The sequence below is a fragment of the Euleptes europaea genome, chromosome 16 (genome assembly GCF_029931775.1).
Source record: "Euleptes europaea isolate rEulEur1 chromosome 16, rEulEur1.hap1, whole genome shotgun sequence".
Classification (NCBI taxonomy): domain Eukaryota; kingdom Metazoa; phylum Chordata; class Lepidosauria; order Squamata; family Sphaerodactylidae; genus Euleptes; species Euleptes europaea.
Window position 1 is genome coordinate 46,210,422 of NC_079327.1, and position 24,797 is coordinate 46,235,218.

The 24,797-nt window shown below is 38.3% G+C and overlaps 1 protein-coding gene across 2 annotated transcripts in view; it reads left to right on the top strand.

Moving 5' to 3' along the window:
* CDKL5 (cyclin dependent kinase like 5) overlaps positions 1-24,797 on the top strand; it is a 57,629-nt gene that overhangs the window by 22,460 nt on the left and 10,372 nt on the right. For both annotated transcript variants that reach the window (XM_056861759.1, XM_056861760.1), the window contains exons 7-14: positions 985-1,075; positions 4,994-5,183; positions 8,003-8,083; positions 8,550-8,701; positions 9,457-10,483; positions 14,231-14,336; positions 18,163-18,286; positions 22,106-22,202. In XM_056861759.1, the coding sequence (XP_056717737.1) occupies positions 985-1,075; positions 4,994-5,183; positions 8,003-8,083; positions 8,550-8,701; positions 9,457-10,483; positions 14,231-14,336; positions 18,163-18,286; positions 22,106-22,202 (1,868 nt within the window). The remainder of the gene's footprint in view (positions 1-984; positions 1,076-4,993; positions 5,184-8,002; positions 8,084-8,549; positions 8,702-9,456; positions 10,484-14,230; positions 14,337-18,162; positions 18,287-22,105; positions 22,203-24,797) is intronic.

A 24,797-nucleotide genomic window follows, 5' to 3' on the forward strand; every position in this document is an offset into this window, starting at 1 on the left:
CCCAGGATCTCCAAGTTTCCTATAATCTTGTCAGGGTTCCCTAATAAATAAATAAATCACTCATGGCGTACAAGCCATAAAAGACAGCTTACCCATTACTTCTGGTCTTTTTAAGAATGTGAACCTAGGGGGAAGTACAGTTTTTTATAAAAGGTAGTTTACAGTTAATTTAGTTAACTAGCAGTGTAGATCTATGCAAGAGGGTTGAGTGTGTTCTAGGGGATAGTTAAAGCTGGCCTTGCTGTGGTCTCACGTGCCCTCTAAAACATACCCCTGAATCCCCTGCAGCTCACTGGAAAAGGATCCTTAAATGTAGAAATGAATAAGAAGACCTGTGCTGTACAGTTGTAATAATGAAAGTGTTTTATGATTGTTGGGAAATCTGGGTGTAAATCCCATTGAACTCAATAAATATGCTTAGAATTACATTAGATATGTATGGTTTTTGTCAGGTTTCAGAAAAGAATCCAGGAGCCTCACAAAAGTTCTTAAGAATTTGTGAATGTCTCCTGTACGTTTGCTGTTCTGCACTTGGTATAATCCTTAAAATCATGTGCTGTAGCTGACTAGACACATGTTGTGTGGGTGTGGTATCTTACTAGTAGGAATATAGGAGAAAGAGTACTGAGCATAGACTAATTGTGACAGATGCACTTGGCTATTATGTTGGGCTGTTCCATGCTCCAATACATCTGCTGTCTTATAGGACAAAAAGAACGTTTAAACAACTTTTTAGAGTCTTTATGTAAAGTATGCAAAAGGGTTTCTACTTAGGATAGCACTATAAGCATCTGCCCTACAGTCGGAACTGATTGGGGCTAGAGCCCACTATGTAGGGATGGCTTGTAAGGTACGCTTATTAGTAGGTTGGTCTTCAGAAGAAAAAAAGGTAACTCTGAATCATAGATGCCATTCTCATTGCCGGACAGAAGATGTTGTTTGGTACATTTTGAACATTTTATAGAAGCAATGATTTTGATGCAGGTTTTGCTCGGAATTTGTCAGAAGGAAGTAATGCTAACTACACAGAATATGTGGCCACCAGATGGTATCGTTCACCTGAACTCTTACTTGGGTAAGTAACTTTTCTAGGGATGACTGTTACTAATTTGAAAGCAATACCTCTGTCTGTGTTTATTCCAATACATTTTATAGATTTGAACATAGTGAGCACCTGCCATAATTATCTTGTCATAATTATCTGCTTGTGACAATTAGCTGTTTTTGGTTCTCCGTGTTAAAATGATCTTGTTTTCTTCCTGAGCGGTCTAGGATCCTCGTATTTATGGGACCTTCTCTATCGATCTACCCCCCAGAGAGCTTTACACTCGGCTTCTTGAGGTCCCTGGCTCGAAGATTATCCAGCTGTCCTCTCTGTCTAATAAGCCCCAAGCGCTGTGGGACCTGGTCCAGTTCCGCAGGGCTTGTAAGACAGAGATGTTCTGCCATACTTACTGTTGAAGGCAGTGGCAGTATTATACAACAGCTGGCCTCCCTCGTTGGACCCCTGTTGGACCCTCTGTCTGGACTCCCCATTATTCCATCAGTCTCCTGTAGATGTTTGATTGTCACCGGCAACTTATTGGGTTTTTGACTCCTGCAGAAAACACTGATTTTAATATAATATGCAGGATGTGGGACCACCTTAGTTTTAGTTAGGTTTATAGGATCTTTAATATGTATTAGCTTTGAATTTGGTACGTTTTTATTCCATTTTATCTTATATTTGTATCGTAGATTGTTGGAAGCCGCCCTGAGTCTGGCTTGGACCAGGAACAGCGGGATATAAATCAAAGCAAATAATAACAACAACAACCTTAATTTAACTATTTCTTTAGAGAAAAACTGTTGTGTAAGGTTTTTTTTAGTTTTTTATTTTACAAGCCGATTAGAAAACATACAAAAATACACATCAAATTCTTGCATTATAATGGAAATTACTCTATAACTTCTGTTATACCTACTTTGAATATTATAATTGCATATCCGATGGAGTATTTCTTACTTAAATGTTAACATTCTATTATTTTTATCAGTTAACTACTATATACTCGAGAAATACTTTCAATTTTTCATAAAAATCAGATGTTGATCTATTATTCGCTAAACACGTTAACTTAGCCATAGTTGCATCTTCTGCAACCTGATTGGTCCATTCAGTTACATCTGGGTAGTCTTCTGCTTGACAGACTTGGATTAGGAAGAAATATATTATTGCCATAGACAGTTACCGTCTGAAGCATCGGGGTAACACTTTGTCGTGTCCCAGGAAGGCATGTGTTCATCTGCGATCTTCTGTGCTGCACCACATTGGGACTGTGCATGAACAGGCCTGTCACAGAGAGATTTTTCTCTAGCTAAAAACTTACCAAGGGGGCGTCCCTCCCCCTTGGAGCCATTGCTCTCCCCAAAATAGTCACATGCTTTGAGGGAGTGGAGCCTCATCCCCTCAGTTCCTTCTTCACCGCTAATGGAGTTGGTTTGTTGTAGTTTGCTGGCTTTGTTGTTTCTCTGCATCATTTTTTCTTCACTATTTCTAATTTATCTGAGGTAAAAGGTAAAGGTCCCCTGTGCAAGCACCGGGTCATTCCTGACCCATTGGGTGACGTCACATCCCAATGTTTACTAGGCAGACTTTGTTTTCGGGGTGGTTTGCCAGTGCCATCCCCAGTCATCTTCCCTTTACCCCCAGCAAGCTGGGTACTCATTTTACCGACCTTGGAAGGATGGAAGGCTGAGTCAACCTTGAGCTGGCTACCTGAAACCAACTTCCATCGGGATCAAACTCAGGTTATGAGCAGAGCTTGGACTGCAGTACTGCAGCTTACCACTCTGCGCCACGGGGCTCCTATCTGAGGTACTGACTTAAATTTTTGATGCTCCTCTGGGTTTAAATACAAAAAAGAGAGAAATCTGAGTTCAGACAACAGTGGCTGCTCCCAGCCCTGAGGTCTGAGGGGGGAAATCCTCCAGTTTCAACATCTTGTGTGTTCTTTCAAGGCTTTTGGAGATCATCTCCTCTGAGAGCGCAGACAGTGGAGCTAGGAACAGCCCTTCCCTTGCTGAATTTTTTTTGGGTTTGGGTTGATTAATCATGAACATTTTTGAAAAATCCAGGTTTTTTGGATTTTTTGACAATTTTCAGGTTTAACCAATCCAAACTTGAAAAATACTGGGGGGAGGGTGGAATCAGTGCACACTCCTAGTCGTGATTTAAGCCTGGTTTTCATTCCCTACACCAAATTTACTCTATACCTAGTGCTGTGATTAAATCTCTTTATTTGTGTTCTCAAGATGGTAACATCTTTGTAGGTACTCGCTTTGGCCTCAGACACCATGATGTGATCCTAACCACAGATGTCTCTCTCATGGGCTGGGGGCTCATTGTGAAGGGTTTTCGGTTTCGGGCATCTAGTTACCACTAGAGAAAAATTTGCATATCAGTGTTCTGGAGTGGAGAACAATACAATATGCCCTTAGCTCGTTCCCTGATAATTTTGTAGGGTTGTCAGCATATTTGGATATTAAGATCAACTTTATAATATTTAAAACACTGAACAATTTTTAATATAATGAAATGCATTATAGCATATCAACTCCAAAATGATTTACATTCAGACTTCTTGAGAATGTTGTACAATATACATAGAAATTATCATTATCTAATGCTGTTGAGTGCGCCACATTTTAAAAAATCATATTTCACATTTTCATTAAACCCATTTCTTTCATTTTACTCATCCCAAAAGGAAATTCATCAAAGGTGTTTTTTCCCAGAGTTCCCTAAAGTGCCTCAGTTTTTTCATTGGAAAATCTGAAGAAGTCCTCAGACTTTCTCATGTTATCATTGAGTGCAAAAAATCTCACGTTAAGAAGTAGTTCACTCATTCTAAAAGAGAAAATATTTCATAAGAGTGGGTATTTTTTTTGTCCAAAGCTTCCCAAAATTGCCCTGCTTTTCTTTTGAAAAAATTTAAAATCTCATCTTGAGTCTCAGTGATAAAAGCAGGCTATAAATATAGAAAATAAAATGAATTCCTCAGGGTAAAAGAGGGGAAAGCTTTGTTATGAATTTTTCCAGTTGTTTTCACATCTCTAACTGCATTCCTGATAGATGGTCATACAGTCTCTGCTTAAGGACTGTATGAAGGTGAGTCCACCACATCCCAAGGCAGTCTGTTCCTCTGTTGAACTGCTGTCACCATTAGGGAACTTGTCAAGACCATTTTGTCTTTTAGCTAAAGAGACCAAAGAGCATCTGAGACAGACTGCCAATATTTGGTTGTTTTATACAAGTGTGATGCACTCCTCCGCCCCCATTTCTGGTACCTGTCAATCAACTAGAGTATATACTCAAAATATATTCTGGGTCATGTATCATAAAGACAGTGTTTATCAGGGACTGTAAGGTGTTCTTTTAGTATAACTTACGAAGTACTTTACTAGACTGACAAATTTCTCCCAGTAGTGTTCCAGTAAAATGCCCTTTAGTAGGAGGGTTGCATTTTGCATATATCATTTTTCTGTATAACACATTGATGTTCATATAAAATTAATTGCTATTGAAATATAGGATTGAATTTCCTTTAACTTCAGTAATAAGTTAATTGTGACTACTACCCTGACCTAAATGTTTATGTACCAAGATAGCTCAGTTTAGTTCAACTGTAAGTCCTTTTAGAAAATAAAATAAAGAGCCTAAATGTGATTTCTTATAAAAAGTTTAATAGGATTTGTCCAGCTCTGTAAAGTAGACTGCAAAACCAAAACTGTTGTTGAATGGAAGCATGTATAAATAATCATCCTAGTTTGATGGCCTAACAATACTATTGCAGTTGTTATAAAGTAATCTAGAGGGAAATTAAAAGGTTTTGTTCTGAAGGATGAAAGATGCTGGATAATGGCCAATACAGGAAATAATAAATATATACTAGTATTAGGCTAATTGTAATGTGTTAATTGTTGCAATAGCATCCATATGCTTTCTTTTCAGAGCCCCATATGGCAAGTCTGTAGATATGTGGTCCGTAGGCTGTATTCTTGGGGAACTTAGTGATGGACAACCGTTGTTTCCTGGTGAAAGTGAAATTGACCAACTGTTTACAATTCAGAAGGTGCTAGGACCACTACCTGCAGAGCAGATGAAGCTTTTCTACAGCAATCCCCGTTTCCATGGGCTGCGGGTAATGCTTAAATTAAGTGTTTCATGCATGTTCAAATGGTGAATTGCATAAGCAAAATGTGTCCGCCAAAATGTTACCCCTCTTCATCAGTACTGTTCTGGAAAGTGGATGAAAAAATACTGGAAAATAGTAATAAAACATTGATGTACAAGTGTCCAATTAAATTCATGATAGTGAGCACTATGTTCTAAAATGCAGGGGAATGACTTTCTCATTATTTCCCTTGAAACTTGCAAATTACTAAGTTTGGTTGTTTAGTTTGAATAGTAGATTAAATATGTATATGGCGTTTATAAATGACTAGAATACAGAGTAGATAAATGTTTATATGCTGCACTGTATTATAAATAGATGACATCAGCTTGCAGAAATATTAACACTGCTAGTCAAAAAAAATTCAACATAGCAGATTGTGCTGTCTGGGATGCTTCCTTTTTTCATCATCTGGAAAACTTCACATTATCTTTTTTGCCCCAATGTGGGGGGTTCATTAAAAATTGGTGTGGGTATAAAAAAATTGGTGAAGTTCAGATTTGGGTCCAATGGACCTGAATTTTTTTGGTAAACCCAGATACTCTTGAACCTCCATATCAGGGATATCCAGATTCCCCAAAAAAATCTCGTCGATTAGACCCAAATCTGAATTTTACCAACCCTCATTTCCCCTTTCCTCCCACTTACCTTGACTCCAGTTGCCAGCAGGGGAGTTCTGCACCTGCTGGCTAGCTGGTGAGTAGGAGAGGGGGAGTCTTTTTTTTTTTTTTTAATGGCTGGGCCGAAGCGGCCCAAATCATGCTGAAAAAATTTGTCATGATTTGGGGATCTGCTTTTTGGCTCCCTTTAAATTGCCACCGGTTTTCTCAGGAGGCTTTGCCAAATGCAAATCCCTAGTGGGTCTATTGAAGAAACTTTCCTCCATCATTCTCCATGAGGCAGGCTTCCTACTAATATGAAAGCATTTGGTCTTGTGAAAGAATAGTTTTCACCACCAAAATAAACTTTCTTAGATTTGTATCAATTTTCATTCCAAACACTGTATAATTAGGTAGAAATTTGGAACAAATTTCAGTGTTAAGTATTTCTTCATCTTTGTCTGGGGCATCCACTCTTGTACAGATTTATAATAAAGCCATGGAATCACCCCCCCCCCCCCCGTTCACAATGTTAAATGCTCCTTCTTCAATAGAGACACTTGAATTGGACAGTTTGAAGAGACTTCGTGCTAGGCAAATATTTGTAAATATTTTTAGCCATGCTTTAATATTAATAGTGATGGAAGTAAAAGACTCTTACAGTGCAGTCCTACACAATCCTTCTAAGCCAAGGGTGTAAATTCATACACTAATTGTTGTGCAATCTGTAAAATTGAATTGCAGTGAAGTAGATTTTAAGTTCCAACAGCCCTGATTTAGGTGGCCCAGGCTAGCCTAATCTCGTCAAGGTCGGCCCTGGTTAGTACTTGGATGGGCCACCCCCAAGGAATATCAGGGTTGTTGTGCAGAGGAAGGCAATGGCAAACCCCCTCAGCCTTGAAACCCCTACTGGGTTGCCATAAGTCAGCTGTGACTTGATACCACTATACACACACACAAGTTGCAACAGTTGCTTGACTTTTAAATTAAGGGTGCAGTAGGGCAAGAGAACAAGCAGTTCACTCTTTGAAGCTTAATGAAACTCTGCTAGTTCAGAAGCATGTCCATTCCCATCCTATTATGTGTGCTCTGAGCATCTCTCTTCCAGTTTCAGCATTATTAATCAATGGAGGCAAGTTGTCTGGGATGTTACATGCTGGTACTGGAAAGTTACAAATCAAAGAAACAATCCTCCTTCTGTTGAACTCCTGTACTACTTACATGTCCTGCTTTTAGATTTGGCAGTCTGCAAAAGGATATTACATGTAGAAGACACCTTCACAAGCAAAGAGCTCAAAAACTTTTTTTTTAAAGTAAAACACCAGGCAAGATCACAGATATGTGTCTGAATGCTTACTGTTAACAAATCATAGTGTTTTTCTTGTGAGGAAATAGTGTCTTGGATTTTTGCCATCTTTAGTGGAATATCTTAATAATCTCTAAACTGCATTTTAATAGGGTTTTTTTAGTTGGCTCTTTTCACAGTGACTATGGTTTTCCAAGATTCCAGTCCTCTGTATGGAGACAAAATCTTGAAGCCACTCCGAAATGTTTAATATGTTCTAGTCTTTGGGTTGGATACAGCCACCTTTTCCACTGATGAGAGGGGAAGGAGAGGGTTCCCTTTTACCACCCAAAAAGCTATGCTGGAGATCATGGGACCTCCAATGACAAAGGGCATGTGTAACAGGGACTGGAGTAAGGAGGGGAATTAGGTGAGATTGAGTGAAAAAGCTGGCTGTCGTCAACCTCTGTGTGCGTTTGGAATTCTGTGTTTCTAGTTGTTTTTGCCATCTGCAGAATTCTTGTGAATCCTGTACCATAGCGTAAAATTTAATAGAGTTAAAACTTGATTTATTTTATTTCTAATTTCAAGTAGATGAAGCTGTTCAGCTGACCAGAGTTTGCATGTAGGCTACTGGCACATCCTCTTCCAAAGATCTCTAATATCTTGACTGCCAAAAGGTTTTATTTTCATAACGTTGTGAAACACACTTCCAGCGTTTCATGTGATTATCCATATGTCATTTTCTTATCACTTCAGGGGAACAACTGATATTTAAGATAAGTATCATAATGTATGCTCTTCTGGATAATTTTAGGTCATCATACACTAACAGTAACGTTTTGATGCCTTTTGCAAATACTTCAATTGTGTGTGTGTGTATGTGTGTTGCTTTTATACAGTTCCCCGCAGTCAACCATCCGCAGTCTTTGGAAAGGAGATATTTAGGAATCTTAAGCGGTGTTATACTTGACCTTATGAAGGTAGGAGTATTGTTGTTGCGTTATGAGCACAATTTCCAGATTCTTATTAAAATTAAATATATAAGGGATCCATTTAAAAAATAAAATGTAGCAGCCAATGAAATGTTATAAGATTCAGGTAGGAGAATGAACCTGCTTCTTGATATCTGCAGCAGCCCATGGGGCTCATAGCTAGGCACAGTTTGAAATCACCAGAAGTCACTGAACCCTAGGATTTTGCATAGCTGAATATAAATATTTTTTTGTATAGATAACATCTACATCTGTTGGATTTTTAGCAGCAGATTTTAGAGCTCAGATTTTTGACAGAATATTTACAGCTGTTTTTAGATAAGTAGCTTTAAATGGTTTCCGTTGATTATTATACTTGTTGGAAATATCTAGATGTAAATGTTAGTGGGCTTAATAGTTGTGCTTTTATATTATATACAGCCCAGTATTTTTAAATTGAATTTCTTTTCAAAAGAACTTGTTGAAACTGGATCCAGGTGACAGATATTTAACAGAGCAGTGTCTGAACCACCCATCATTTCAAACTCAGAGGCTCTTAGATCGTTCACCTTCACGGTCAACTAAAAGAAAACCTTACCATGGAGACAGTAACACCTTATCTAACAGGTAAATTAGTGTACCTTCTTACATCAGTGCCATAGTTATAGCACTTATTTCAGCTGAGGGAAAGGAGAAATAGTTCCAAATATGCTCATCATTGTTATACATCTAGATTTAAATATATCAAGTAGGCTTTCTAATAAAGCACCATGTACATTTGGTTCAGCTCCCATAGTGCGCACAGTATTTTGCATTAAAATGTGCTAAGTCTACATCATATTTCTGGTAAGTGGTGTAAAATTGTCCCGGTGACTACTCCTACAAACCTGTGGCTTATTGAACACTGGAAGGTAGTGGGTATTATCTCAGCAGTGCTGAGGACAGTTGCTGTACCACTTTCTTGAAGCGGCAGTAGATCCTGGTGGAGCAACTTGTCCATTTATACAATTAACATAAATGTTCCTGCTTAAGTCTAGTGGTTCATAGATCTAATTAGATAAAAAGGAGGTGGGGGTGGCCTTTCATTATTTTCTTGAACTCACATTTCCCACAGTATATGTTTTTGAAAGCAGGAGTGAACCAAATTTCCAATATATGTTTTCAATCCACTTTATTTATCCTTAAGAATTTGGGCTTTGAGGTTTTTTTAATTGCAAATTTACCAGCTGCCTGGAACAAACAGCCTTCATGGCAAAAGTCTCAGTCTGTGCTGTGTGCATACTTTATCTGCAGTAGATTAATGGTGAGAGGGTTACTGAAACAGTCTATATGCGTAGGCAGAAATTACTAATGTGTGCTTTCTTTCTGTTGTTATACTATAGAAATCAAAGTAGCAAAAGTACTGCTGTGCAGTCTCACCACAGATCTAACAGCAAAGATACACAGAATGTGGGAGTTGGAGTTCAAAGAGAAGAGGCTCTTCCAACAAATGAAAGCTTTCTAAATGGAAACCTTCCTGTAACTGCACATAGTCCTATGCTGTCAAAAAAGCCAAGCAATCCTTCTGGATCTGGCAGCAAAGATATAGCTAATAACAACATACCGCATATGCTCAGTCCAAAGGAAACAAAGACAAAAACTGAATTTGATTTCAATTCAGAACCCAAAGCATCCGATGGCCCAGGTACAAAATACCTGAAGTCAAATTCCAGATCTCAGCATAACCGCCACTCATTTATGGAGAGTTCTCAGAGTAAAACAGGCACACTGCAACCAAGTGAAAGGCACAGCCGTCACAGCTACATTGATACCATTCCTCAGTCTTCAAAGAGTCCTTCGTATCGGACAAAATCAAAAAGTCATGGGGCTCTAACAGATTCCAAATCTGTGGGTAATCTTTCAGAGGCCAGAATTCAAGTTGCAGACTCAAACAGCAGTAGGTATTTTCCATCCAGCTGTTTGGACTTGAACTCTCCTACTACACCAACGCCTTCTCGCCATGCTGACAATAGAACTTTGCTCAGTCCTTCTGGAAGAAACAACAGAAGTGACGGTACACTTGAATCCCGAAGACCAACTACAAGACATTCCAAAACAATGGAGGAGTTAAAATTGCCAGATCATATGGAGGGAAGCCATTCACACTCTTTATCTGCTCCCCATGAATCTTTTTCTTATGGTCTAGGTTACACAAGTCCTTTCTCTTCACAACAGCGCCCTCATAGACATTCTATGTATGTGAGCCGGGACAGAGTGAGGACAAAGGGCTCAGAGGGTGGCTTAAACGTAGGGCAAGGGATGGCAGCCAGAGCAAACAGCCTGCAACTGTTATCTCCACAGGCGCAGCATAAGTCACTTACAAGATCTGTTGGTTCTTCACGTGAAGACTGTACTGAAGATCCTAATAGGGTTAGTTTGAATTGTTGGCTGTTGCAGAATCTTCTCCCCTCCTCCATTAAATATTTATTCCCCTCTGTTGAATGAATTCATGATCAAATTGTGAAAAGTAATTTTGACCTTGTTTAATAATGCCTAGGCCATTTATGTTTGAGTACTTTGCATCGTGTTCTCTGCCAGACTGCTTTAGAGATTCGTAGTACTCATGATTTTTCTGACTTTCAGAAGTCTCTTCGCAGCTGCAGTGCACTTGTCCTGCAGTTTTAGCAACCTGTTTTAGCACATATTTAAATTTTGCCTTGATCCCAAATCGAGGCAATGTTTGTGCATACATTTATCTTCGGGTTTCTCTCCCCACACCCATTCTCGCTTGTCTCTTCCTCATCCAACCCTACCCCTTGGAGCCATTTTAGTGAGTTTCAGCAGTGTATTTTAAGATCCCAGGGAATGGAGCCAGCAAAAGGGCTTTGGAAGCTGCCTAAAGGCAGCTCCACCCCCAGGAATGCCCCCTGGATGCCGGTGTGAGCACACGCGCCAGAAAAATGCTGCTGAGGCACACGAGACTCACACTGCCACATTATTCCCTGGAGCCGGTGTAAGTCACCCTGCACCGGTGTCCGTGCCACTTTGGGCGGCTAAAGTGGCATGGATGCTGGTTGTGGAGTCATGCTTGATTTTAAATGGCTCCACCACCACCCCTTCAGGATTGTACTGTTAAACATATGTTGGCTAAAGATAATAATTGGTTCTATCACTAAGGCTAGGAATAAACTGAAGATGTAGGTTAAGATCAAAATTTAAGATGAATTATAAAAAAAATGCTTCAGTAGTGTCTAGAATCTCCTTCCTTGAAGGTGGTTGTCAAACTTAGATGAATCAGGGAGTTTTAGGAATACAATATATTTTCTTGAACTAGATGACTTATTTTATCTGTTCTAATTCTGATTTGGCATTTTGACAAACCTGATTTAACTCAAGCTGTCAAAATTGAAGTATTCAGAATATTTTCCATTAGCTTCAGTCATAAGTTAGTCTTATTTTTAAAAGCCATCAGAAGTACCATTAAAATTATCACAAGTGTATTAACTTCAAGCAGAATTGTTCCATTTTTGCTATATTATTTACTGGTGTCTATCTAAAAGAAGTATTTTTGGCTATTTGTGGGGAGGGGATACCTGCGATATGGATGAAATCTGCATAATTGTTGACAGTGTACCAGTAAATGTCTTGGGTTGTGTAAGTTAATTACCAAGCTCTCACGTTACCTCATTCTCCCACCCTCCCACTTCCATGTGGTGGTCCAAGGTTGAAGATGGAAGTCTTCAAGTAACTCTAGTTAGTATTGATATCTGAATGCAGTTGCGTTCCCTAATTGATGTTTGTTTTCTTCCCAGTAGCTGGTATTCTTAACCAAGGTTTAATCCTGGTTAAGAATCGTAGTTACCAGGAAGGAAACATACCTCGGTCAGTGAAGGCATCTACTTTTGAATATCACAGCTAGTTAAAAGGTTGTTGAACCCTTCTGTTTTCAACCTCATCATACTGTGCTGGAGAGAGTTTATGTGCTTGGCATGAGTCTTTGGCTTCTGTTAAAGTTTTGCTTACTGTATTTTATTTACTTCTTCTGCCATAGTTGATTCTATACTGTATTTTATTTACTTCTTCTGCCATAGTTGATTCTAGAGTAAACATTTTGAAAATTGTTCTCCTGTTTTAAACTGTGCATGTAACATGATTCCAAAATAGAAGTCACCCATAACCAACTCCTCTTTCCCTTTCTTTCCATTTATCAACATCTTTTATTTATGTAGACATTTGTATGCTGCTTTTCAATAAAGTTACGCCCAGGGCAGCTTGCAATAGAAAAATCAAATACAAAAATATAAGAAGAATTTGTAACTTACACTGGGATAAAAGTTGTTTTAATGTGGTCTTTAAGGAACAGTCTGAATTTTTTTTAAATATTTAATTGATGTTGGAAAATCTGTAATGAGGAAACTGAAATTCCAGTAAAGGGCTTTATGAAGTCTGGAGGCAGCTGTCCAGAAGACTTTACTTTTGGGTCCCATCAGATGTACCTCAGACAAAGTGAGTTCCTACAGCAGTGCCTCCTTGCACTGTGTCAGTGCAGGAGCAGATAAGTGTGGGTGGAGGTGATGTGATCCTTCAGGTACTTTGGGACAAAACTATTTAGGGCTTCAAAGGTTAAAACAAGCATTTTGTATTGTGTCCAAAGCAAATTGGGAGCCAGTAGAGTTGTTATAAAATTTGTGCATCATGCTCATTGCACCCCAATTACTATTCTGGCTGCTGTATTCTGAGCTATCTGGAGTCTCCAAATCTCCATCAAAGGCAACCACACATAAAACACACTGCAATATTCCAATCTGGATCTTACCAAAGTGTGTGTAATAGTGGTTCTCTACAGGAATTGTTTAGTTGGCAAACTAGTGAAAGCTGGTAACAATCACTCTTACTAGAATAGCAGGAAAAGAGTCCAGGAAGAAAAATATGCCTGGGCTATGATCTTGCTTTGCCGTGATGCAAATCTTTTAATAGTTAACACTAGTTAATAGTTAATGGTAACTGCCTTATTATTTGAACACTCATATTTAATTTATCATACTCTCTTGAATGTTTTATGTAAGGGCTGACATTTTTTGTTAGATTCACATATACAGACTTAGCTAGACACAGGTTTACATTTTGATCCTAATATGAATTAGAATTCTGTTCAAACATGCATTTACTATGTAAAAATGAGCAAAAAGTGACTGTGTAAAATAAGTTGCATGATCAGCTCTGTTACCTCATAACATACTACTTCTTAAATATTTGGGATAATGGGAAATGTTTTACCACTGAAGTAAATTCCTGTAAGCAAACTGTTAATTTAACTAGTCTCTTTATTATTGACGTTTGTATATTATATATATAAATATAATATACAGGTGTCAATAGTAGACTATATATAATCTAATGCTATATCAATATAGAGCATTGAACGTGTGCTGTTCTGTGTAACTGATGAGTAACTAGTCATATTTTTCTAGTGTTTCTAGTTGATTATATAGTCCTATCTGCAGTCACAGTATGTTTGATATTACCATTTTTATTCTGCCTTTCCACCCAGAAGGTGCTCAAGGCAGCTTGTCCATCTTGGCTGTGGTTTTGTTAGCAGGTCTACTCAGAAGCCTAATCAGGTCTATTCAGTGAGGCTTATTTTCAGGAAAATGTTCTTAGGGTTGCACTGAAAGTTGTCCATAGCTTGGGTTCCACATGTATTAAAAGCTTATTTTCCCACTCAGTCGAGTCAAGATGTCTAAGAGGTTCTGAATACAAGTTTGCTGCCCTTGTGTCAAGTCTGACCATTACGAGTACAAAGCAGCTCAGTGGTGACTTCTTAGCTTAGAACTGTATTTGCTGGCTATTTTGCTAAAGCTTTGGATATAATTTGCAAGTGATGCTGTAAGACTATTCTTTTTGGGCAAGCCTGTGTACCGGGGTTGAGCCAATAAGGGAATGGATGGAGCAATCACAGGACCCTTTCAGTCAACACACAAAAACCTGAAATTTGAATCACTTTACAATTATAGTTTTGTTTCAAATTGCTTTACTGTGGTCCTTTTCCCATTGTGTTGGACTTCATCTTATTAAAAGCAAAGTGCACAGTTTAATCCCTATCCTATTACATATCATTGGAGAACAATTTAAGCTTTTTAGATTAACCAGTTCTAATATATTTTTTGTTAAATTTAGGGTGGAACATACCATGATCCGCACACAGATGATGGAACATCCACGAAAGAAAATAGACTTCTGTATAGTGATTCTGTACCAAGGAGAGTTGGTAGCTTTTACAGAGGTATTTTATCATATACAACTTAATCAGTATTGCTACTGTTATTGTGAAAAAAGATCACGATTTAATTGTAGAACGCATATTACTCTTCTCCCTGGCAAAAAAATCCCTAAATAGGATGTGGGAAAAGCCTTCTGTTTCTGGAACAATATGCGTGGTTTAAAGATGACTGATAGCACCACCGTTCTAAGGTACCCTGTTCTGTCCTTCCTTTCAGTTGATCTTACTGCTATTGTATATCTTTCTGATATTGTAGGGCTTGGTGGGATCTTAGAGCTTGTCTGCTCTTAAACAGAACCTGTGGCTCAGTTCAGATATAACATAAACTATGGTTTAATTAAATAGCTATACTATGATTACCTCAAGCCAGGATATGGTCCTGACTATAATTTTTCATTATGTATGATTGCGGTATCCTGTCTTAATCCTGGATTTTCCAGGTAATGCTCCATGCCCTGAATCAGCTGACAAAAAAAGCTCATGAAACAAATCTTAACTTCAGTTGTCTCTCAATAGTATCAAGCCTCTCCTCATCCTCTGTTCCAAGTCTTCCTTGCAATAGACTCCTGTTGCCACCCCACTTCTGCTTTCAGCAGCAATAAAACACAGCAACATGGCAGGGCTTCTTCAGTATGCACCCCTAAGCCAGTGGACCCTATGACTGTTTTAACTGTTTTAACTGTGTGTGCTCCATCTACAAAGTGATTTACAAAAGTACCCTATTCACAGTGGACTTAGGGGTTGGGGCTGGTTGGAAGGAAAGCAACTGCCTACCTATCCCAGGGTCCTTCCCAATCCACTGTATAACAGTCTAAGTTAGCTTTTGTAGTGGCTTGGTATTTGCTTTCTCAGTTCATCAAAGTGCATTAAACAAGTCAGCTGTGTGCTTGTTACATGTGTTGAAACTGGTGTAGGATGTGCAGGCTCTTCCAGGGGCTTTGTTCTGGTTTTGAACTCTGTATATGAATATCCCAGGTGTGTGGTTGGCAGGTAGTGTTTGTGAGGAGTCAAAAACATCCTGGGCATACAAGTAAAAAGACTGGGATGGGGAGGATTCAGTATCTGCTACCAGCATCAGGTATGACAAGGCTCAACAAATCCACGATCACCATGGCACCTACAGATCTCATTGTGGCACCTAGTATTGTCAGCAATGATTTTATTACAGAGCCTCTTGGTAATCCTCAGTAGAAGTACAATGTCTGCCATTTCACATCTGAATTTGTTTTGTTGTATGACATACAAATGCTAAATACATTCATTGCTTAACCAGTTGCTTTCTATACTGGCTCAAACAGTCACTTTAATGGAACTTTTTAAAGCAATAATGGAATTTTGAGAAATTGGAGAGATTAGGTAAAGGTAAGATCAGGGGTCTTCAGCAGGTAGTTTGTGAGCTACTGGTTGCTTTCTGGCAGTGCAGAGTAGATGGTTCATCCCCTAGAAGATCCAGGAAAAGACTGCAGAAAGATGTGCTCAAGGCTTTTTTTTAAAGCCTTTATGTTGTAGGATTGTTCTTTGTGAGGCTTAGCTGATAGCTTCATTTCTGATGCTCTTCCAAGTCCATGTTCCATTTCTAGGACAGAACAAAACTTTGTAACATGCTGTGGGAGGGTAGCTTGCTCTAGAAATTTTGCATTATTGAAAAGTGGCTCTCACTAAAAAGATTGCTGACCCCCGGGTCACGTTTGTGTTGTGGGGATGACAACCAGGGTTATCCTGTATTAAATTCTATAATACAACACTTATGTCATAGCTTTAATAAAATTATGGGAAACAGTAAGGAGTTTAGGATTAGGTTTTGTGGTGGCAATAATTTAAAATCATGGTAATTAAAAAAATTAAAAACCCAAAGACTGAAAAGGGAGTTTGACTCATATGTTTTTGGTTTGGCTCTTAGAGCCAAAGACCACTTGTGAAGGCCTGTCAGCATGGAGGTGTGACACTTGGGTGTGTGTGTGCACTGAAAGTGACAGCAAAGAGATTTCTTCAGTTTTTTTAATGAATAAGGATTTACATGAAAGCATGGCAACAACCAACGATAAGAAATTTAGTGAAGGAATGAGGCTGTCCATCAACTCGGTGTTGTAACACAGACTGAGATAGCAACTGTAGGTGTGGAGATGTGGAACAACATTAAAAAAGGGTACAGCTGCTGGTTGGTTCAGTCTCCCTAATCTGTGTTAGTACCATAACATGTTTCTCTTCTCATGAATAGGATATTGGTTTCTGGATGCGGAGACTAATACTTGAATGTATTAATAGGAGGATAAGGCTCTATTTAATATGATTGGAGGACATTGACACTCATTTGTAATTTTTATCAATCCTTTTGTCCAACAATACTAATGATGAGAGCACCTTGGAAATTGTTAATATTTTTAAGTTGAAATGTATAATTTTTTTGAGGGAGAATCCAGCTATTTATTTTGAGGTATAATGGGATTATAGATGGATTTGATGGGCAAAGGATTCTATTTACTAATTTAACTTCTTGTGGAAGATGTTTTCATTAAAGTTTGGATCAGTGTCCAAAACTTGGGTCAGAGAACTGTAGTACTTTGGAATCATTTTGCCTTTAGTATTTGTCTTTGAGTAGAAGACTTTGTCCTGCTGTTTTAATCTTTAGCTTTATTACAATGACAGACAGGGAAGGGCATCCTGCCCGATCCCAGATAGTTTGGTTTAATTATTTGTTTCTGAGTATAATCTACTCTTATAAATACTTTCTAAATATGGCAACTTATGAGTTCAACTCTATTAGTGGTAAAAATATTAGTATCTCAACACTGCAAGTATCACCACCTTTGTCTTACTCCTGAGCATTGTGTAGAGATCTTGCACTATGCACACTGCGCTATGAAATACACCTTACAAAAAGGAGAGAGACTCCTGAGCCAAAACTTTCATTGGGCATAGGTTTGTGGATTTCTAGCTACTGAGGTTTGTATACATCCATTAGTTCTGAGCTGGTCAACTGCTCATTCTTTCTTTCCCCGCAATTTTCTCGTCATATAGTGCCATCCTGACTGAACAGTCACACTCTTCTAAGTCCATTGAAGTCAGCCGTGTATAACCCTGCTTCAGATAGCACTGATAATAATTTGACTTCCCCCCCCCAATCTTTACCTTTCTTTGCTACATGTGTCTTGTTACCTCTTGAGAAAAAGATATGAGCAAGATGGGTAGTAGATGTGTGTGAGTGACTGTGTAACTGTACATTTGTAAAAAATAAAAGCAGCAACAATTTTACATGAATCAATAGGTAACTTCTCTTGGGTCTGCTGGCACTCTTTTAAATGCCGTACACATTATTTTTTGTTTCTGTACATACATCAGAATATGTTCTATGCGTCCTTGGAACATCTACATTATGATGAAATAATAATTTCAAAATTTATTTTCTCAGCCACAATCTGGGCTTGTTAACTAAGGAAAAGATTTAGCTTTATTTATTGTGTAAGCCAGATGTTCTGTGATGTGATTTGAGATGGAATTTTGGCTTCTGAAATTGCCTAAGGGAATTATGCTGGCAGAATACTGAAGTACTCATCATTTTGAGGATTGATTCCAAGTTGATTCTGTTTTTCACATGCTAAGACCTAGTTCTTTTTTGTTGTTACACATTTCTCGGTGCTGATAGCTTGTTGTGTTTCATAAATTGATAGTGCAGTAAATAAAGAGATAACTATCAGGCTCACACTTCGAGAAAGTGCATTTACTTTCTCTGAGTTACAAACAAATATGAATAGGAATTCAACGTTTTTATTGTATTATGAGACATTCAGCTGAGAATGGATAAAAACCAACTTGATATTTTTTTTTACAGTTCCATCTCCACGCCCAGAAGGAACATTCCTAGATAGCAGTGCCTCTAACAGAATCCCTGCACTACCAGCAGAAAGCAGCAGTATAACAAGCCACTCAAAGAGACAAACTGCTTTTGATCCCTGGTGAGAGTAATGGTATCTTCATGAGATATTGTGGGAAAGGGGATGGTGATGGGAAAGGTGTTCACAACACTTGGGAAGGGACTGTGGCTCAGTGACAGAGCAAACATTTTGCACATGGAATAGAAAAAGTTCAGTCCCTGACATTTCTATCTTGGGTAGCAGGTGTTAGAAAAGACCTTTTTCTCCCAGAGAATCTAAAAGACTATAGTCATTCAGAATAGACAACACTGAGCTAGAGGAACAATGATCTGATTCTTTATAAGCTTTATATGTTCCTAAGGCACCTTATACTTTCTTTATATCTGCCCTTTCCTTTTCTTTGGTTAGCTCAAACTAAAGTTGAAGCATTCTATAGTTTCCAAAATTGAAGGTTCAGTTCCTTGAAATGCAAGAATCAAATGTTTATTCTTGCCTAATTTCTTAATCCTAGACTTCTTTTTTTTAATGGCATCTGATTATCTGCTTCATTCCGTCCATATGGTGTGGTCCAAATAATCTTTGCTATTTTTCTTGGCTGCAATATATTTGGAACAGGGTTTGTATCATTGGATACAAAACAAGTCTAGCTTTCATCTATCCACTACTGATAGTTGAAGGAGAAATGAATTTTAATTGGCTGTTGCATAAAATGGGAGTATCCAAGTATGTATTCTATACTACAGGGTACAACAGTAGCTTTAATCCTCTTGTACAGTTTTGAAATACCATTGTATGTGTACCAGATGAGGCAAATGCAGTGAATAAAATTTTTAAAAACTAATTTCGGCTGTTTCTTCTAACTAAACATATGTTAGCAGTATAACATAGTGTGATGAATGTGTGTTGTATGGGTGGATAGGCTAGAGAAATAGCTTGTATGGGCATTAGCTCTGTTTGTAGACTCCTACTTAAAAAACCCCAAAAAACCTACTTCATCCAATGAGAAGAGATGAAAATGAATGTTTCCATGTATCATTTAGGATATTATTTTGTGATTAATATAGTTGTTATGAAGGCGGGGAAAATAAATAAAGAAACCTTTTTCTCTCCCGTAATAATACAATTCTGTGTCACCTCAGAGTAGCTGGGAAGTTAAACTCTTGGTAATTGATTGGCCTTGATTCATTATTGGCAAAAGGAAGTACTCCGTACAGTTCATATTTTAATTTAGCAACAGCTAGATTGAAAATCCAGTTGCACCTTACAGAGACCAACAAGTTTTTTGAGGTATAAGATGTAGCAATATTCAAATCAAAACAATCTAAACAATTCCTTTATTGAATCTAATCCTCTAATTATCAGCCCATCTTTACCTTTCTTATCACCTCTATATTTTTCTATCCTTTCTAGCTTTTGTTCCTGTCCTCTAATTCAGCCTAGGATCTATGGACTCCACTCTATTGAATCTGGGGTTAGCAACCTCCTTTGCCTAAATCTATAGATCTCTCCTCTGTTACTATACATCTTAATCTGTTTCCCCTTTGGTTTATCGCTTCATTTTTTAACATTTATTTTATTTATAGTCTGCCTTTCTTACTGAAACCCAAGGCGGATTACACAATGTGAATACAATCAGCAGGACAGGACATCTAGCTGAAACAAAGCATAAGTGTTAACATGACATATTAAGCAATACAGAAATTACATATTAGGATAATACATATTGCAACAGACATGTATTATACACTGTAATATACTCCACAGTCCATTATATTAAAGCATCTTTCTGGACCATTATAACATAGCACTATTGCCTATGTAAAAATGCCCTCCTGAATAGATCAGTTTTGCACAGTGTGCAGAATGCTAGGAGAGTGTAAGCCTTCCTAACCTTATCCGGCAGGCCATTCCTTAAATTAGGGGCCGCAACAGAGAATGCACTTGTATGAGCACTTGCTGATCTTTCCCGTTTGCAGAGTGGCATCTGCAGAAGGCCCTGCTAGGATGAGTGAAGATGTCATGGTGGAGCATCGGAGAGGCAGTCCATGAGGGGCCAAGTCCATGCAGGGCTTTGTATATGATAGCCAATATCTTGAATTGAACTCAATAACTGATGGGCAGCCAATGGAGTGACTGCAGAATGGAAGTAACATGCATCCTCTGCATAGCTCCTGCTAACAATGGCTGCAACATTCTGCACCAACGGGAGTCTCTGAGTTGACTGCAAGGGGAGACTTATGTAGAATGTATTAGTCTAGTCTCAAAGTTACCATGGTGTAGATCCAGGTGGCTAGATTTGCCAAGTCAAGGTAGGGGACCATCTTCTGGACTAAACTGAATTGGAAGAAAGTTTTTTTAAAGCTGTATTCACTTGTTTCTTCAATAATGCTGAATCCAGCATAATCCCTTGGCTCTTAGCCAAGTCAGCAAGGGTCAGCTACACCCCACTGAGAGTGGGAAGCACAGTGTCCTTCAAGATCTCCCCTTTCCTGACCAGCATTACCTCTGTCTTGTCAGGATTCAGTTTCAATTTGTTCGCTCTTAGCCATTTAACCACATTAGACAGGCAACAATTCAGGACCTCTACCGCATCAACAGGAGATTTGGATGTGGAGAGACAAAGCTGGGTGTTAGTTTAGTGTAGATGTTACATATTGATTATGTTTTTGCTATAATTTGCATTAATAAATCTTAAATGCATTGTTTCTTTGCATGTAGAATTTCTTGCTAGGGTTTTAGTTAGCTTGTTAATGCAATTTGCTTAGCCTTACCCTTTTATCTTTTCTGGTCTTATTCGGTCCAAAGGACCATGCTAATGGAACAGATCTTTCCTCTCTCCCACTTCCTGCTGTGCTCCCTGAAATGTTGATCCTGAGGACCCAGGGAATATGAACTGTGTGGGGTGTGTTGCAGATAATCTACAGTGGGAGGGGGAATTGGCAAAAATCATTTTCTCTTACAAGAAGTTTACGCTTTTAGTTTCAATCTAAATATTATTTTAATGTTATTTGTAACATTTATACCCCAGCAGGTAAACCGAACCCTATGACATTGCATGAAAACAAAATAAACCATATGAGAGAGCCAAAGGTACAGGGGAGAAAACCTGTAGTTCCATATAAAAAACCTGTGAATAGTTCCATATAATTGAATTTGCTAGGAAGTTTCCAGACCAGTTTCTGTATTTTATCCAATTACACAGCTGGTGCAGAGGATATTTATTGCTGTATATTTCTTAATGTGTTGGATCTTGTAGGCATAAGTTATCTAAAGCCAGAATGGCACTATGCAAGTATTATTGGATCTTGGAGACCCAGACCCATGGAAGCTTGCTGGGTGTCCTTTGGCCAGAATATATGCCTAACCTACTTCACAAGGTTGTTGTGAGAATAAAATGTAGGTTAGAATGATGTTAGCCACTTTGGATCACCTTGGGGGGGAAAACCAGGTATAAAATAAAATAAATAGACAGTGTGGGGTGATGCTGGCAGCCAGCACAGTTCAAGTAGCACTTCTCTAAAGGATGGCTTCTTGGCAGCAAACCTAGCAGCAGGTAGAATGCAATTGGTGTAGACTTTGAGCCCAGGCACAGGCCAGTGCTATCAATCTGTGCTTTTTCCCAGATATCTTTACCAAGGCCTATTATGGCCCCAGTGGTTTGGCAAACCTATCTGAACTCACTGTGTATTCTGGCAAGCATCCCTGAATGTTTTCATGAACATTAACACCTGTTATAAATTCTCCCCTATTTGAAGCAAACTTTATGTATTTTAGAGCTTCCTGAGGGTTTACTGTCTAAAAGGGTTGGTGGATTTCCCCCTTGAGGCTTAGCATAATGTCTGTGCAAAGTGCTATCTTACAACATTTTAATTCTCTCCCCCTCCCCCCCCCCATGTTTAGGAAAAGTCCTGAAAATGCTCATTCTGAACAACTAAAAGAAAAAGAAAAGCAAGGTTTTTTCAAGGCAATAAAAAAGAAAAAAAAGAAGTCTCAGTCCGTAAGTAGCTTTGTTTCCTAAAATGAGTGTGTATATTCCTCTCTTTTCTTTTTTTGGTAGAACTGCAGTTTTAGATTTTTTCCACTATTTTGTCATAACTTTTTAAATCTAGGAATTTAATTTTGCCTAGTATTTCTAATATAGCCTTCTGACAGTCTGACTTTCAGGCTGATGTACTAGCATGCTAATAGTTAAGACAGGACGTAAGAGTTACACCAGAATCTTATCTCAAATAATGATGCCAGTCAGTATGGAGTGTATCATCTGCAGACAAGTTCCTGTGGCATTATTCCATGCATAATATTGGCAAAGCAGATTAACTTCTTCAGCAAATGTGTTGAAGATTACCTATAAGCTTATTTTTTTTGGTTTTTTAATTATATGTTGGATTTGTGTCCTGACCATTTTCATAAGACTCAGGTCAGCTTACACAAAAATAAAATAAGTCATTCAGCGATAAAACAATTAAAGCACTAGTATGAAGGTCACACGTGCAGCAGAGCGTAGGGAAATGGAACCAGTTAAACAAGTATATTCTCATGATGTCTGAATTAAGCCTGGGGATCTTAAAGGATACTGCTGTTGACCTCAGGAAGCTGGGATATGTAGCTATATGGCTAGCCTAAGAATCGAGACATTCTTTTAGGTAATATATTTTAATATGGTTTAATCTGTCTGATACTCATTTATACAAATGCTTGAAATGAGACAAGTAGGACATTAATAGAGCAGTTCTATAAAAATGTTACTGAATAGTAGATGAATTTGTCTTAACCCAAATGGTCCACACCACCCTGATCTCATCAGATCTCAGAAACTAAGCACGGTTGGTCCTGGTTAGTACTTGGATGGGAGACCACCAAGGGAAGTCTAGGGTTGCCACACAAAGGCAAGCAATGGCAAACTACCTTTGCTGTAAATCGGCTGCAGCTTGTCGGCACTTTCCACCACCAGTGGATTAATTTAGTTCTTTTGCAGAGTGAATCAATTATCTGACAAAGCATGCTAAGTATGTGATTGCATTCAGGCAGCGCAACTAACCTCTGGTTTGTCTATGAGGGGCATTAATGTAGCTTGTTGCCAAGCTCGGGTATTCTGTCTTCTGCCCCAATGCCCCATTTGGTTCACAGAGCATGCTTGGGGGTTTCCTACTGTTGAAGCCTTCAGTCAGATGCCAATTTGCTGTAACATACAAATGCAGGCTCTTGGGCAGATTAGAGTTTGTTTCTTCCCCAAAATCTGAGACTCTAAATTGGAATTAAGCCATGTTTTTGACAGTCCTGGACAAACAGGTATGTTGTAACATCTGAATGCAGCTTGTGTGTATCTGCCTGTGTAGATGCACATACGCTACTGGCCTTTAGAGTTAAAGAACAAATTTATTAGTAGCATGCAATATTTAACTCAGTATTCATTCTTTATAGCATTATCATGTTTTCCGGAATCATACAGAAAATTGGATCTCAAGAGACTGATTATATTTCTTAATTATAAAAGTAATGTATATAAATTTTGCCAGTTCATTCTTTAGCATACTGGACTCCCCTTTCAAGTCACAATCATGGACACAGTTATAATGAAACTCCATTTAACCTTTTTTTTGTTTGATTATTAGATCATCTCAACTGCTGCCAATGTTTGGATAAAACAGAATACATAATGCATATTATTATGCTTCATAATTTCAGAATACTTAGCTGTTATGAAATCCACCATGCTTTTAATGAATGTGCTTAAAGTGATGCTGACATGAATTAATGTTATCTGTTGCTGTGATATTTACATTCTCGTATTAAAAACAATTTTTCTGTTTAACTTGCATTTCTGTTATGATCTTTTTGCCAGAATATCTTCATTTTCAGAAGAACTGTTGATAAGGCTAAAAACCCATTATGCAGTGTAGTCATGAGTGTGAAAATGTGTGCATAAGTGTATTAGTAGGAAATTAGTAAGACAAACAGGCAGCATTCAAATAGGTCTTTTTCTAAGAAAGCTGCTGCCTGAATGGTCAAGAAAATTGAACTGAAGTTTGCCTTAACCTTATGTAAGTGTCAGTAATACCACAACTTCATAGTATGATATTATGAGCTGCTCTACTGACTAGCGCTGTTAACCTTGACTCAACCCAAGCTGTTGTGTTAGTGACACCATAGACTGATGCCACTGTCCCCAGGGTTAGATACATTGTGCATATTTGTTATATAACACAGAAATGGGAACAGAGGTGATGTGACACATGTAGGATTGGAGGCTGTTTGTGAGTTGGACTTCTCTACCACATCAGAGCCATCTAGTTAGTACAAACCAAAATACCAAAGTATTGTTAAAGACCACTGTGATGAGAGTGCAGCTGATATGCAATATATTCGTACATAGAATGCTACTACAGGTTCACTAGTTCAAGTTGACGGCAATAGAATTGGAGTGGATTAGTCATTACAATAGAGTGCTTCATTTCAGTGAACACTAAACCCAAATACTCCTCACTTGCTTTTCTCATCTATTCCAAGCTGACATAGTTACCTTGAGCACATATCCAATTAGTTGTTGTTTTTTAAAAGAAAAGAGTTGTTGACAGTTGACACTGTGAACAAA